Here is a 15,330-nt window from a genome sequence, read left to right as displayed (position 1 = left end):
GAACAATAGAACAATAATATATAGTGTGCGGTGAAACCTAGGACACTAATAATAAAGGAATAATATTTCTTGTTGTAATTGCTTATAAAAATAAAAATTTAATAAAAAAATATTTGCTTCTTGAGTTCGAGCCCAGGTCTATGGGTTAAGACCCGTGCATTTAAATCAACTGGACTACAATGAAATCATTGCATGTTAGAACACATGTGTCCTAACCAGCTGAACAGCAATGTGGCTATTACATATTTCTCGGAACAATTATTCTTCTTTTTTTCATTTCGAGCGCGCAACTACCAGCTATGGCCCATGATCCTTGTCGTCTGGCCAGCAGCAACACGAGGTTCACGAACCACGACCACAGACAAGTCCGTTCCCTTCCCTCGCCGCGTAAACCAAAGCCAATCCAAAAACCTCGCAAATCAATCATAGCCATACAATTTCCAAAATCCAAAAAATTCCCAGCACTTTCGCAACGCAAACACGCGCGTGGAAAACAAAACGGTACACATTTTCTTTTTCTATTTCTTTTTCGATTCCAGACAGAAAACGGAAAAAGACAGCGAGGAAGAAAAAAAAACACACCGAGGCAGCGCAGCCGGACGAAGGAGGAGGAGAGAGGCGTCGCGCACTCGCGGTGCCAGTGCCGCGCACGGCAACCCAACCAGCCCAGCTCCGGCGAGGACGCAACCGTCGGCGTCGCCCTTGTCCTCGTCTCGCTATTTGAAGTCGCGCGGCCGCGAGCCGGAGTCCAGATCGAGTCTCGCGCGCCCCGGTGAGGGGTTTCGACACCGCGAAATGCCGCCTCCGGCTGCGATGCTGCTCCACACGACGGCCCCGGGGTCTCCCACGCTGTCGCTGACCCTGGCCGCGAGGCCGGCGCCGCTCCGGGCCCCAAGGCAGCGGCGGCTGCGGGCGCTGCGGCCGGCGAGGATCCGCGCCGCCGCGGCGATCGGCGGAGAGTTCGGCGGCCTCGGCCGGCGCCGCGCCGTCGTGGGGGAGTTCATCGAGCGCCTGCGCAACGTGCTGCCCGGGGGCAGCTGGTGGCGCCTCGAGGACGGCGACGAGACCGGGAATGGGGCCGGCCGCGCCGAGGGGAGCGGGACCACCGCCGTCTCCGCGCTCAGGCGGATGTGGTCCCTTGTCGCCGGCGACAGATGGGTCATCTACGCCGGCTTCGCGTCCCTCGTCGGCGCTGCGGTAACGCTTGCCCAGCCATGACACGACAGTGTGCTATGGTTGACTAGTGATTTATCTAGTTTACAGTGTTTGTTGGTGAGCGTAGTGATGTGCTTTGGTTGCCATTGCAGCTTGCGGAGATCGCCATACCACATCTCCTTGCAGCGTCCATTTTCTCTGCGCAGAATGGAGGCGCAGTGTTCTACCGAAATGCCAAGCTTCTGGTTGTCCTATGTCTGGTTTCCGGGGTGTTCAGGTTAGTTATATTTTGCTCATATTGTCCTTGGTATAAAACGACACACATTTTGCTATTCAACTCACCGGTTTGCTCAGTCAATGGAAGCAGCTGACCATAGGCTCTGCTGTTTATATCAGTAAAATAAAATGTGGTTTTCTGCAGACTGTAGTTTGTAATGTAGGGTTCTGAAAGCTCTATGTGATCAGCAAAGTTTGGAAGTATACTCTGAAACATTTGGGGGGTTTTGAGCATGAAGTTTTGATGTATGTGAAATATAATGATGAATACAAAAGGCGGGATCATAGGGAAAATCATGCTTGCTACAGAACATTATGAAAAATGCACATATACAAATTTGCACAAACGGAAACAAGGAACTTTTCATGATACTCTGTACAGAATTATCATAATTGATTGTTGCATTCTGCATGGTTTTGTGAAACAAATGAGGTTGCTTATGTAGTGGTATCCCTAACTTGCAGTGGCGTACGAAGCTGCTGTTTTGGTGTTGCAAACATGATATTGGTAAAACCATGTCAGATTCCTCATGTCCTAACAAAGCAACAAGTTTGTCTGTCCATACTCCTTCCATATGATCTGTCCTAACACTCATCTGAATTTTTCTTAGGTCAAACGGATGAGAGAGGAGCTATTTGATTCCATTCTTTCACAGGTAAGAAAGAATGCAGAAATATGGAAGCTGAAAGAAAATTTATTAAGCATTTTTTTCCCTCAACAATACCACTAGGATTTTTACTGTAGTTACATTGTGCTAGGATATTTCCTTTTTTGATGAAGAAACAGTCGGTGATTTGACAAGTAGACTTGGTTCGGACTGCCAACAAGTGTCTCGTGTTATAGGCAATGACCTTAACCTGATTTCACGCAATTTACTTCAGGTGAAAATTTCTTTGCAATTCTTCAATTGAACATCATTCAGCGTTTGAAAAGCTCATGTGCTATTTCATTAATTTATCTCAGGGTGCAGGTGCATTAATTTATCTGCTAGTTTTATCTTGGCCTCTTGGATTGTGTACAATGTTTGTTTGTGCAACTCTATCAACAATTATGCTAGTTCATGGACGGTAAAAGATTACTCCTTTGTCTCTTCCAGATGTCTGTTCATAAACTCTAGTGCCATTTTATGCCATTCGATTGCTAGTGCTTTGCGTTTTTTTTAAAGGCTTATGATAGAAATATATTTGTTTTCTTGCATTTTTGGTGTATGTGAGAGAAATCAACCCATCACATTACTACTTGATTGGTAGGTTTCAGAAAAGGGCAGCTAAATTTGCACAGGAGTTCACCGCAAGCGCCAATAATGTAAGATTTTGTAATCAGACAAATAAGCCATTTGCTAAAGTCAATTTCATTTTCTTCGTATGCCTTAATATTTTACACGGATGTAAATCAGGTTGCTCAAGAGGTGATAACTTTGGTTAGGACAGTGCGAGTGTATGGAACAGAAAAGCAGGAGTTTAAAAGGCAATTTCTATGCTTCCCTCTCATTTTTTTTCTCTCTTATTATGTCCATTGCAGTAAACACTTTGTAGCTGTCAAGTGTCGTAATACCTTTGAGTCTTCCATAGGTATGCAAAGTGGCTTGATAAGCTGTATGATGTAAGCTTTCGGCAGACAGTGGCTTATGGAGGCTGGAGCCTGAGCTTGAACTATCTATACCATTCTACTCAGGTATCTCCTCTGCTATTGTTTTTTTAATAATTAACCATCAGAGTAATTTGTAATATTATCTGGTGGTGTTAAAGTCTTTACACTACTGATGAAGTACTCTTGCAAATAAGCTTCGCGTAGGTCATTGGAGTGGTGATTGGAGGTCTAGCAATCATGTCTGGGAAGCTAACTGCTGAGCAGTTGACAAAATTCACACTCTATGCTGAATGGCTAATTTTGTCCACATGGTGGATTGGAGACAACTGGTCCTCCCTCATGCAGTCTGTCGGAGCAAGTGAAAAAGTTTTTTGTTTGATGGATCTCCTTCCTAGCAAGCAGCTTAGCTCTGAAGGCAAGAAAATGTGTGCATGACTGTAAGACTAATTATTTGGAGGCATAGCAATTCAGTAATATAAAGCTTTTCATCATTGCAGGCCTCAAGTTAGAGAAGTTGAAAGGGCAAATTCAGTATGCTGATGTATCATTTTCATATCCATCAAGACCTACGGTATTACTTACACCACAGTTTTTTATACTTTTATGTTTACAAGACTGTTAAGGAACTTCTGATCTTAACATTTAATATCCTGGAAAAATTTAACAAAATGTAAGGATGAACTCTAAAGTATGGATATTTTGTAATTATAAATGTTGGCAAGGGTTTATGTGGCCCTTCATTTACCCTTTTTTTTATTTGTAACAGGTACTAGTTTTGGGAAGATTGAATCTAACACTGAATCCAAATGAAGTAGTTGCAATTGTAAGACATAGGGGTCTTAATTTTTCTTTGGCAGTTAATTCTCACAGACTGATATTGGATGTCTTACTACCTTTATGGATGGAATTTGGTAGGTTGGTCTTAGTGGAAGTGGCAAGAGTACTATAATCAATTTACTACTAAGACTATATGAACCTACAAATGGGCAAGTAAGTTGTTCCTAACTGTGGTCTCAGCTTTTCACACTTCCAGAGTCATCCTTTGATTGTATATCTCACACTTGTGTGCTGATGCAGATACTAATTGATGGTGTCCCACTCACTGAGCTTGATATCAGATGGTTCAGGGAAAAAATTGGTTTCGTCGGACAGGTTGAGGATTAATCAACTCCACATACATTAAGTACCGCTTGAGACTTGTGTTTTACTGAACAATCATGTTTTGGTGTATGCAGGAACCACGCCTATTCCGAATGGATATTAGCTCTAATATTAAATATGGTTGCCCAAGAGAAGTCAGTCATGAAGAAGTGGTCTGGGCTGCAAAGCAGGCCTATGCTCATGATTTCATAATGGCTTTGCCTGATGGTTATAACACCATTGTTGATGATGCTCTTCTCAGTGGAGGTCAGAAACAACGTGTTGCTATTGCCAGGGCCCTTCTGAGGGACCCATCTATCTTACTGCTTGATGAAGCCACAAGTGCGCTTGATGCTGAGAGTGAACATTATGTGAAGGTAAATCATTAATGAAGAATTTGAATATCCTATGAGTTCAAATGGTGTATATACAATCCAAATGTTCCTAGGAAAAATCTATTGACATCTTCTCTCTGTCAAACTAGAGCGTCATCACAAAAGTTAGTCGAGATTCGAAGGCTCAAAGAACTGTGGTAATCATAGCACACAGGTAATGTATACTAGGCACACAGGTGTTTGCTATCTTGATTTTTGAGCATGCCTGATAATTTGGGATTTGGGATTTTTTTTTTCTTGTTTAGGCTATCTACAATTCAAACAGCTGACAGAATTATTGTGATGGAAAATGGTAATATTGTGGAGGTATGTTTTCGACTGTTGCTGCCTCATTATTTCATTGCGCAAACTCTAGTGCTGTTGTGATCGTTTAGAGATACATGATCTCATGATTGTTGGCACCAACTTATACAATATCTTATACGCTTTCACCATCATTTGGTTTCTTACGTCCAAGTTTCTTTGTATGGTTATGCAGGATGGTAAACACATTGATCTTATTGAGAAGGGTGGTTTATATTCAAGATTAGCCAGGCGACAAAATGACGATCTCAAGTAGCCCTGAAATCACAGAATGTGGTTTACTCCACGCCTTTTTTTCAGTGGAATGGCAGAAGTGAGAGTCGTCTGTCATTGTTGTATTCTTTGCAAGGACTGACCTGGACCCAGGAGCTCTAATAGGCATTGTTTTTAGCATGAACCAGAAACGGTTTACGACTAATCAAACTAAACCAAAACGGTTTTCCCCCACGAGGACGAGCACATTAGGTATCGAGAGCGGCAGTATGGAGAGCAGACATCTAAGAGTCCAGTAGTTTGTAAAGATAGCTTCCACCGCATCCCGTCAGATCCAGCATGCATGTAACTACAAAAGTGTATAGGCGTTTTTATCTTGTTATCGGGAACTCTGAAACTTATTTTACACACGGAGGAAATGCTATAGTTTTGTTACGAGCACTTTGTACCTCATTTCTGAATTTTAGTGTAAAAAAAATGTATATGCAATTCACGTAGAATCGTGTTAGGCTGCTAGCCTGTATTTTATACGACAATAAAATTTGTTGCCTTTCTCTTGTTCTTGTATTATTACTTCTTTTTTATAATCCCTCCCCTAATACACGGTTGGAGCACAAAGAGTCACTATACCCTTCTCCACTGTAGAATGGCGGGTTATAAACCATGTACATTCCCATCCACTAGTGAATACCCCTTCTCCACTGCAGAATGGCGGGTTATAAACTATGTACATCTTTTGGAGCTTTCTCAATGAGAACTCCACCGAGGAAGGTCACCAAATCCTACACCGGGTCGTCTAGGTTATGACAATCACCAAGAATAATAAGTTTTCATCTTCAACTATAAAAATCTAGCCAAGAATGCATTCCCATCTACTAGTGAATACCCCTTCTCCACTTCAGAACGGTGGGTTATAAACCATGTACATTTTTTGGAGCTTCCTCAATGACGTTTACTTCAGTAGTACTTTTTCAGCGAACGAACGGTATTTTTCCTCTCACAACAAATCAGCATAGGCATCAGCATAAGCTAACAAACTCCACTGAGAAGGTCACCGAATCCTCCACCAGACCGTCTAGGTTATGTCAATCACCAAGAGTAATAAGTCCCCATCTTCAACTACAAAAATCCAGTCAAGAACACCAGCAGCACTCAAGGCTAACTCTCAATCTTCACTTCTTGCCATGGACGGCTCTCCAATTGCTTCACTATCCTTTCTATAAGTGCTAGCGACAGGGCAACTCCAAATGAACCAGAGGTTGCATAGAGACTGAAGAGGTTGCTAGCCCTAGTCGTTGGAAAAAAAAATACTAACAGACTCAGATACCACCAAACCATCGGATGATCCATCGGCCACCGCTGCCTTCACTAGATCATACGGTGCTGGAATCCCAACGATTAGAAAGGATGGTGCACCGTTCATTCACAAATTCCACACATATAATATTTAAGTACAGACGATGCCGCTAAAAACACACATTATTCTACAATCACGTGTGCTTATTAATCACCAAAACCCTAAAGCACCACAAAATGGGGCTAGGCACGTTCATCCACCTATGGAGCGTCTATCTTTCGACTCAATTTTTGCAAGTAGCCTTTCTGTGTTTACTTTTGTATGCATCTATCTTTCGACTCAATTTTTGCAAGTAGCCCTTCTTGGTTGTCTTTTCTATGCATCCCCTTTCTATGCAGATTCTTTTCTTATTCACGTTTCTTCGCTCAGCTTCTTCTTCCCCTCTTCCATGCCTAGTTGGCTACAACAAAGTCGGGGGTGGGGCTCCATCCGTACCTTGTTGTCTAGTGCAACTGTACAGCAACAGTGATTATTATGGTTTACGCAAAACGGAGATGGTTTCGGGTCACATATGCTTGGGGATTGTTGCAACATGTAATGATAGATCATTATATCTGTGTTGGTGAGAGTGATTTCCACCCCACCCTAGTACCCTACTCCATAACTAATCATCATGTAGTTTCTTAATGAAAAATCGACATAGTTTTGAGTATTTCAACTTGAATTTAAATGTCAATTATTTTCTTATTAAAAACATTTTAGTTTCTCATGTTTTAGATCTCATTTTTTATTGTGTTCTTGAAACCAAATGTAATTAAGACCATATACATCTACGGAGCGACTAGCGCCTGAACGTCCGTACGCGGCGTCCGTCCGTACAATGCTTCCGACGCACGCCCAGACCCATGCCCAACGCACGTCCCGCGCCTGACGCATGCCCTGCGTCCATCCCCGCTATGGAGGCAGCGTCGGTCCGGACAGAGCTTCCCGCGCCCGCACCCGACACACACAGCATGGAGGCCTGCATCCCATCCCGCCCAATGCGCCGCATCCAGCGCCCATCCCGCTCCACATCCCGACCAATCCGCCACGGCATCCCGTCCCCGCCGCTCATGTGTCCACGGCCTCCATCTTCGCCACACCAGGGAGCCACAGTAGCTGGACCACCGAGAGCTTAGGCTTCCTCCACACCTACATCAAAATATATTTTTGCAACGCTCATATGAAAGAATTGCAATATACATCTGAAACAGATGAAACATTTGGAACATACATTTGCAACATAGTCATTTACAACATATGCAACATCCAAATAATAGACTTGCAATATATATTTGAAAAAAAAATGAAACACTTCAAACATGCGTGTATAGCCATAGCAACATATGCAACATCCAGATCTACTTTTGCAACATCCAGATTAAACACCTGCAACATAAGCCTGAAAACATCTGAAACATTTGAAACACACGCTTGAAACATGCATGTATAGCCATAGCAACATACGCAACATCTAGATAAACATTTGAAATATACGTCTGAAACAACTGAAACACTTGAAACGTAGGCTTGCAACATGTTTGAAAACGCCTGAAATACTTGAAAACATAGCGTCGCCGGCGGTCATGGCCTACCTGGTGGGGAATTGTGGTGGCGCAGACCTCCCCTTCCTGCCAACGGTGCGAGGTGGATGGGGGCACAGGCCTCCCCTTCCACGATGGGCGAGGTGAATGAGGGTGCGGGCGGGGGGCGAGCAACGGCTCGCGGGCGGGTGAGGGGCGCACGGCGTGGGCGAGGCGCGCAAAGCGATCCATCCGGACGGGACGGACGCCCGTGGCGTACATTAGAGATACATTTATTATTCCCTGATTTAGGTGCAAATATTATTCCTTCATTTAGGTGCAAATCGAACTTCATTCCTTTAACGCCTTTATTAGTACTCCGTCCCAAAATTAGCGACTTTTAAGCCATGAATATGTAGAGACATATGAGCTTCGGTACCTATTATTTTGGGACGAAGGAAGTAGATGATAAGATGATATATATAATATATATATATATATATATATATATATATATATATATATATATATATATATATATATATATGTATAACTATGAGTATGGGCACCTATTATTCCTTCATTTAGGTGCAAATCGAACTTTATTCGTTAGAACACCCTTATTAGGTGATAAGATGAATTAAAATATTTAGTTTTATAACTAAAAGTAGTCTTAGCACCAGTAGTACACTCCGGTATTGATGCTAACCTCTAATTACTCTCTCCCGTAGCTTTTCCCTGGCACTACTGGACGTATGTACTCTTAAGTAGCTCCAGGTTTAGGGCGTGTTTAGGGCGGCTATGAAGATTAGATTAGGGCCTCCTTCAGAACGGAAGGAAAGAAAACTAATAAAGATAAAAAAAAAAATAGAATCCTAAATCATGTGGGTCCTGTTACTGTAACACTTCAGCACGCTATGAAGATTAGATTATGAGTTCTATGATTAAACATGCAATTCTATTCAGAAATTGTCAGTACATCATCATAGTACACGATGGTGAGGTCCTACTTTTCCTAGTATCGGTATTCTACGAAGCCAACTGAAATAAGCCGAGTCCTCCCTCAAAATGCATGTAGCTCAAGAAAATCTTGGGTGCGGTCAGAGTACCAAGCAAAGACACCCAAGGGCCTGCAATGGCCACCTCAAAAATTGATGATCGGGAAAACTCTGTTTGCATTGTCCACTCATGCCGTCTTCTGTTTTGTCGACACCGAGGAAAGGTAGGATAGGGTCCTATGGCCCACAAACACAAGGAAGATGCCGAGGAAGCCAAGGTACTTCAGAGTTGTGAAAAGGTCCAACTGCACCAAAATGGAAGTGAACATCAGCGCCAGGTTTAACAAGTAACATTTATCACAAGGAACAAGGCAAACCTTGAGCCAGAAGAGAACGTAGAGCAGCAGGACTGCTCCTATTCCAGCATGGAAAAGTGAGGCAAATGCAGCAGGTCCTGGCAAGGACGGGAAGTTCTTCAAGTTCACTCCAAGACGCACGAGCTGCAAGAGAAGGCCCTCGATCAGTTGCACTAGAGCAGGCAGAAACTTTGATTCGAAGCAAATGTAAGAAATATACATGACTAGAATGACTATTTTACTCACCCCTATCAAGAATCCCATAAAAGGCAGAAGCGTGAGACCCGTGAATGCAAGCGAGAGTTCCTTGGGTGGCCTCTTCTCTGGTGCGCGGAATATATGTGATATCTCTGCCTTTGGCCCAAATTTTGAGAATGGGTCAACAGCTTGTGCAGGAGGACGTGGGGCTTTTTCTGGAGCTTCTGGTAGGTCCAACTCCAAATGGCCAAGAGGTCGTAGAAATGAATTTTCCTGAACACAAAGAAAATCAGCAAAGCAAACAAATGGGGACCATATATAGTAAAAAGGGCAGACCCAGTGTCAGAGGCTCCCACATGAGTGGGGTCTGGGGAAGGGAAAAAACGAGGCAAGCCTTCCCCCCGCAAAATCTGCGGAGAGGCTGCTTCGAAACCCACGACCTGGTGACTCAGTGAGACAGCTCTCACCACTGCACCAGGCCTGCCCTTCCAGACCATATATAGTAGTAGGACAAAATTATATGGTTGCTTACCATTGCAGCATCACCAACGGCAAGCTCAAGGTCATATCTTCCAGAAAGGTAGTAAAATTTCTCCACCAAACCTAGGAAGTCCTACAAGAAGTCAAAATAGCATATAAGGAACCATGTCACAAAATAGCCTTTAAACCCTTCAGAAAATTTCAAGGACTTGGAAGATGGATTACACCAAGCAAAATTATTCTACGCATACCACTACATCAATATACCATATTGAACAAAATCTATCATCACAAAAATGCAACTAGAAGTTTTAAACCTCAATTTGTCAGTTGCACCTACATAGTACATACCCCCAGTGCTGCTTCCCATAAGCATGACTATAGAGTAAAGAACTTGAAAACAGGCTTCATTGCCTAAACATCACTGTTGAAAAATTGAGTTGGTATATAGGTGCAACTTTTTGAGATAGTTAAGTGCCTGGTCTAAACTATTGGCGACATTGCCACAATGAATTAAGAGCATCCAAAGAACTAACAAAGCAAATTCCAGTGTGGAGATACTCACAAGAACAATTTTGAACTGCCTTGCAGAGCCGGGTACCACAAATAAGTGTTCAACCTTACTCTCATGCTTCAACTTCAAGAACACCTGAACACATTTGCTAAATGATGTAAGGAAAAATATCCCCATCATGGTATCAGAGTATCAAAGTGAGTGGCAACCTGGTGAGGTTTAAATGTGTGCCCGAGCGGTGTGGTTAGTTGAAAAGATAAACGCAGCTTCTGCAGGTGGTTTGCAGAAAGAGATACTTTTGTATCTTTCAGAAGATCTAACCTGAAATCAAGCAATTAGAAAATGGTAAAGGCTAAGTTCTTCTATAGGAAGAATAAAATGCAGAATATATTATATATCCAAATCGTTCTTATGACTCAATTAGATAAGACCAGCCATCAAAACACTACAAAGATAAACGATATGATATTGAAGAAATTACTCATTCATTCAAGAATAAAAAGTGTGCTTCAAAGGTTTAGCTAACTCATTTTAAATGAAATAGCATGAACTCAATTAACTTCTAAATCCTAACTTTTGGACAGACTCCACGGTCCCAGCATCATTGTCAGAGATTCCTATTTCTGCCTTGTTGACTTTGATCAGTCCTGTGACAATTATACTTTCAGTGTTTCTCCCTCCAGTAACATAAACAGTCTCATGCTCTGGTTCCTGAAGTGAAATCTGGAGTACAAGAGGTAACCACCATTATAAAGAATGCCAACTACTAACATATAAATAAGATGTAAAGTGCAACTACCTCAAAAACTATTGAGTATTTCCCAACATCTATTTTCAGTGGAGCAATGTCCAAGTAATGGACATTGTTGTCAAGGTCATATTGAAGTTCCTGAGACAAAAAGGAGAATAACGTTAGGGAATTGGAGCTGCAACACACAAAAACAATGACAAGGAAGTTGCCAGAGGAAACCATTGATTCAGCTATATACCTTGTTCTCACTGGTGATGACTTTAGAGTCAGATCCCAACACTTGCACAAGATTCACTTTGAGTGAAGGTGCAGCAGATCCAAAAACTGTCGTAACTTCAACCTGAAAAGATCATGTAATGAGGACAACAAAAATTGGGGCTAACTAACACTTTGTTAAACACAACGATCTCAAAAGCAATGAGTAGGGACACTGCATCAAGATACTGTACAGTTTTACTCACTGCATACTAATTCTAGCATTGGGCAAATTGCTCGGTACTACCAGACAAGTGTAGTAGTCAGAAATTAGCATCTGGTGTCAGTGGATTATGGTCCCAGGCCCAGTATGTCATTTTCACACTGAATGTTATCCTTTCAGCTACAGAATACAAGATAGGCATTTTATAATCACCTTAAGCTGATCTTTTGAAGTCAATGAAAATACTTTGGAAGGAAGTGACAGTATCAACGGAACGAAGACCCTGCAAAATGCAGAAAATAGATAAGCAAAAAAAAAAAAACTTACAGCAGGACCAAAAAATGACATGTTAATTCACCAATATCAAATAGAAGCAGAACAAATATGCATATTCCTCAAGAACAATAAAGAAGACTTGCCTATTGTTCTCCAGGAATGACAAAGACTCAATCTGATTAAAGCAATCCCTTGCGCTACCTGGGAGCCCAATACCAAGGAAGAATTTTGCCAGGCCAAGTATTTTCTCAGCAGGGATCTGTACATTTGAGTATAGTTACATATGAAAGGTGCTTACACATAAATTTAGTGAACACGTAACAAGTGCCAGGGGTAAAAAAAAAATACTCACATTCAATTTTCCAGAAACAACAGCTGCAAAAGAGGTGACACCCCGTACCACTGAAGCAGAAGTCGTTATAGGACCCTTGTATTCAGTAGCGTCAACATGCTTTTCATCAAAGTAGAAGGTCCCATCATCTGAGTACAGATAGCGTAAGAAACTAGTACACCAAGTAACCATACAACATTCATCTGAACATGACTTCACTAGTCCACCTCCCCAACCCCATCCTACCCAAAAAGAAAAGACCAAAAAAATCCTTCTGTTGAGTACTAATCACATAAATCTGTAATTCAGTCCTCCCATATATTCAGCAATTTCGTGACATAGCCAAAGTATCAGCACCAGAATTGGGTGGTGAGGAGAGGAGGGGGGATCCTATGTTCCTATGAAGTGGCAAACTTCACAAAAGGTTGGACAAATCCCACTCATTTTATGTGCATTTTCTGAAGCTCTTCTGCTGTAAGTTTTCATCATCAATAAGGAAAGCTAGAAACTTACTGTAGCTCTTGATGGTGTCAAACAGCTTCACGATGTCATTTTTAACCACTCCCACCTGATGGAATATATCAAGACCAACAATCAGCAAAACTTACACACTGATGGACAGTGGCAGAAAAAAATACAAAGCATAAATATCTATATTACATATATCCTATCAGGACCTTTCACCCACAAATTTTTAGAAGCCAAAAAAAAAAGGAAAACTGAGCATCCAGCACAAACATGCACCTAATTACCTAAATATCCTGGGATCATCAAAAGAGCAAAATAGCATTGTACACAGAGAATGCAGGGATGCGCCTCTTTTAACAGAGTCATAAATCATGCCAGGTCATCATGTACCAGATATTGCAATAGATTTGTGTGTGTGTGTGTGTGTGTGTGGGGGGGGGGGGGGGGGGGGGGGGGGGGGGGGGGGGGGGGGGGCGGCGGGGGCCGCATAGGTATTTCGGATAAATGGGGCATCAACATGAGGTGCAAGCTCTACATTATTAACAACCAAAGAGCGTATACGCACCATGGATGGATCAACCTCTGCATCTGCCAGTGAAACAATGCCTGCCAATGCTTCTAGTGCAATACCTGTGATAGTACATTATTATTAAATAAACATCAGTGGCGTGCATTGATTTTGCAGTCGAATTCTCTTGGAGCTGAAACGAGCTACAGAAAGAGATGGACTAACTAGGAATGTGCAGAATGCAAGCAAAATATCAATGCCTTTTACTTATATTATATAAGTTTTTCGTTATTTGCTGGTAGCTCATGTTGGGTTGCATCTCTAGCCTACTCTGACTTGCCTGCAACTAGGCTTTTATATTGTGTCATATTGCCAATCTACAAGTAATAATCTTTTTTTTCCCAATTTTCCAACAGAGGAGGTCACCAAGAAGGCAAGAACACTTACCAGCAGCAAATGTGCTAGATTCAGCACTGTTAGTGTCATAACGCCATCTCCCGTCACTTTGGCTAAGTGCCTACAATAACAATGATAAATATAAACATAAGACAACACTGAATTGGAGAGGAAAATACACACTTGCAAAAAAGTAGATATGGAAAAATCCACTGTCGTATCAAATTGTGATCACCTTAATGGCATGAAATGTACTTTCTGCATCAGACAGAACAACATTATGGCCTTGTTCCTGCAAAATGAAAGGAAAGGAACAACAAAAAATTATCAATTACCACATAATATTCAGTTAAGTACATATAGGAGTAGCCATGAGCCCATGAGTAAGAGTAACAGAGAAGTATCAAAGTAAAGTGCATTAGAGGGAGTGACCTTGATGCTAAGCAAACCTCCCACAGAATAGTAGAATTCCAACAGGGAATTGGTATCCTTAATCACTGCCTTGAGGGTCGCCACAACACCCTGCCAAAATGAACAATACTCAAAACCCCATCAAACATCACAATACAGGTAGCAACATCGAGATCTCTAAAGCCAACACCCACATCGTACACGCCGGCATCAACGCCGCATCTGAGCACGCCACTGATCCGGACTGCGTGGAACAGATCTTTCGCGGTGGAACCGGGGGAAGCCAGGTTGTCCGCGGCAAACTTGCACGCCTTCCCAGACAGACTCTTATAGTTCTCCAACCCGAGTATCTGGAAAGTCCTCACCGCCTCATACGTACTCTCCAAACTGCACAGTCACGCAGATCAAACCACCAGGTAAACACACATAAGCATGAATTTCAATCAGGCAGATCGATCTGCGCCCAGCTGGGATGGCTACTGTGTCCGCGGGGCGGGGTGGCCGAGATCGGGAAGACGTAAGGCGTTGGAGAGTTGGTAGTGTACTTACTCGCCGAAGGATCCGTCGGCCAAGGGGGCGAAGAGCTCCGCGGCAGCGGATCTGTGCGCGTCGGAGACTGGGCGGACGGCGGAGGAGATGTGGGCGAAGGCTGCGGCTAGGAGGAGGAGGAGGAGGGCCGCCGGTGCCGGGCGCCTCCCGGCCATGGCGATGGCAGTTGCCGTGGCCGAGAGAGGAGATGTGTAGGGTTTAGGAGACGGCGCGTGTGGGAGTTGGCCAGATCTGGAGGTAGGGGGGGGGGGGGGGGGGGGGGGGGGGGGGGTGGCTGCTTTGAGATTGGTGGCGGTGGTGGTGCTGGTAGGACTTTCACCAAGGAAACTCTTTGCACCCCAGTAGTTTCCCCAGAATCATGTAGAACTTTTACACGGATTATAGAAAACTAGTATGTTGCTCATGCTAACGCTACGGCGACATCTAGGATAAGTGGGTAACACACATTATACAAGCATTCATCAAACTTGGTAAATCTAAAGCAATCTATTATACTTGATTAATGGTTATTACATATGTCTCAGCCTGTCGCTACAGCTCTGGTAATCCCCAAACTGTTTTAAGATAAGAAGGGCCGCCTCCGCCTGGCCATCCTGCTACTTCCTCCTCCTCCCCTCCCAGGCCCCATCCCGGACCTCAAGCGAGCGCTCCCGAACCTCAAGCTGCCCTACCTGGCGGACAACCGCCTAGATGGCCGCTGTCCCGCCTAGCCTGGGCCTGCTACATCGCGCCACCGTCCTCGTC

At 43.2% G+C, this 15,330-nt stretch overlaps 2 protein-coding genes across 4 annotated transcripts; one reads left to right on the top strand and one right to left on the bottom strand.

Annotated features, from left to right (window-relative positions):
* Window positions 1–545: 545 nt before the first annotated feature.
* LOC136457008 (ABC transporter B family member 26, chloroplastic-like) lies at window positions 546–5,627 on the top strand. Of its 3 annotated transcripts, XM_066457045.1 has the most exons (18): window positions 546–1,197; window positions 1,308–1,432; window positions 1,897–1,939; window positions 2,043–2,087; window positions 2,191–2,313; window positions 2,396–2,499; window positions 2,683–2,737; window positions 2,829–2,899; window positions 3,004–3,106; window positions 3,227–3,437; window positions 3,520–3,593; window positions 3,789–3,845; window positions 3,938–4,012; window positions 4,100–4,174; window positions 4,258–4,539; window positions 4,647–4,711; window positions 4,803–4,863; window positions 5,036–5,627. In XM_066457045.1, exons 1-18 carry the CDS (start codon window positions 796–798, stop codon window positions 5,114–5,116), a joined length of 2,052 nt encoding a protein of 683 aa, XP_066313142.1. In that variant the 5' UTR covers window positions 546–795; the 3' UTR covers window positions 5,117–5,627. The 3 variants fall into 3 exon arrangements, with proteins under 3 accessions (XP_066313142.1, XP_066313144.1, XP_066313145.1); XM_066457047.1 differs by lacking the exon at window positions 2,396–2,499 and having other exon boundaries at window positions 2,690–2,737; XM_066457048.1 differs by lacking the exon at window positions 1,897–1,939 and having other exon boundaries at window positions 1,012–1,197.
* Window positions 5,628–8,824: 3,197 nt separating this feature from the next.
* LOC136459676 (dolichyl-diphosphooligosaccharide--protein glycosyltransferase subunit 2) lies at window positions 8,825–14,833 on the bottom strand. Its single transcript, XM_066459516.1, has 19 exons — window positions 14,587–14,833; window positions 14,232–14,424; window positions 14,059–14,148; window positions 13,862–13,918; window positions 13,678–13,747; window positions 13,288–13,352; window positions 12,768–12,822; window positions 12,276–12,403; window positions 12,067–12,182; window positions 11,861–11,930; window positions 11,468–11,569; window positions 11,278–11,367; window positions 11,053–11,201; window positions 10,688–10,799; window positions 10,530–10,613; window positions 10,017–10,097; window positions 9,533–9,757; window positions 9,308–9,430; window positions 8,825–9,235 (listed from the first exon to the last, which is right to left on the bottom strand). The coding sequence occupies exons 1-19, from the start codon at window positions 14,739–14,741 to the stop codon at window positions 9,119–9,121; spliced, it is 2,082 nt and encodes a 693-aa protein (XP_066315613.1). The 5' UTR covers window positions 14,742–14,833; the 3' UTR covers window positions 8,825–9,118.
* Between the last annotated feature and the right edge of the window lie 497 nt (window positions 14,834–15,330).

The sequence above is a fragment of the Miscanthus floridulus genome, chromosome 6, assembly GCF_019320115.1.
Source record: "Miscanthus floridulus cultivar M001 chromosome 6, ASM1932011v1, whole genome shotgun sequence".
In the NCBI taxonomy this organism is placed as follows: domain Eukaryota; kingdom Viridiplantae; phylum Streptophyta; class Magnoliopsida; order Poales; family Poaceae; genus Miscanthus; species Miscanthus floridulus.
The sequence above is the reverse complement of the archived record's forward strand: the minus strand, read 5'-3'. Positions and strand labels throughout refer to the sequence as shown.

Coding starts and splice junctions, on each gene's coding strand:
- LOC136457008 (XM_066457045.1), top strand. CDS start 796: ATGCCGCCTCCGGCTGCGATGCTGCTCCACACGACGGCCCCGGGGTCT. Junction 2,900..3,003: donor GAAAAGCAGGAGTTTAAAAG/GCAATTTCTATG, acceptor AGTCTTCCATAG/GTATGCAAAGTGGCTTGATA. Junction 3,846..3,937: donor CAAATGAAGTAGTTGCAATT/GTAAGACATAGG, acceptor GGAATTTGGTAG/GTTGGTCTTAGTGGAAGTGG.
- LOC136459676 (XM_066459516.1), bottom strand. CDS start 14,741: ATGGCCGGGAGGCGCCCGGCACCGGCGGCCCTCCTCCTCCTCCTCCTA. Junction 14,149..14,231: donor TTGATGCCGGCGTGTACGAT/GTGGGTGTTGGC, acceptor TCATTTTGGCAG/GGTGTTGTGGCGACCCTCAA. Junction 13,748..13,861: donor GTACATTTCATGCCATTAAG/GTGATCACAATT, acceptor TTGTTATTGTAG/GCACTTAGCCAAAGTGACGG.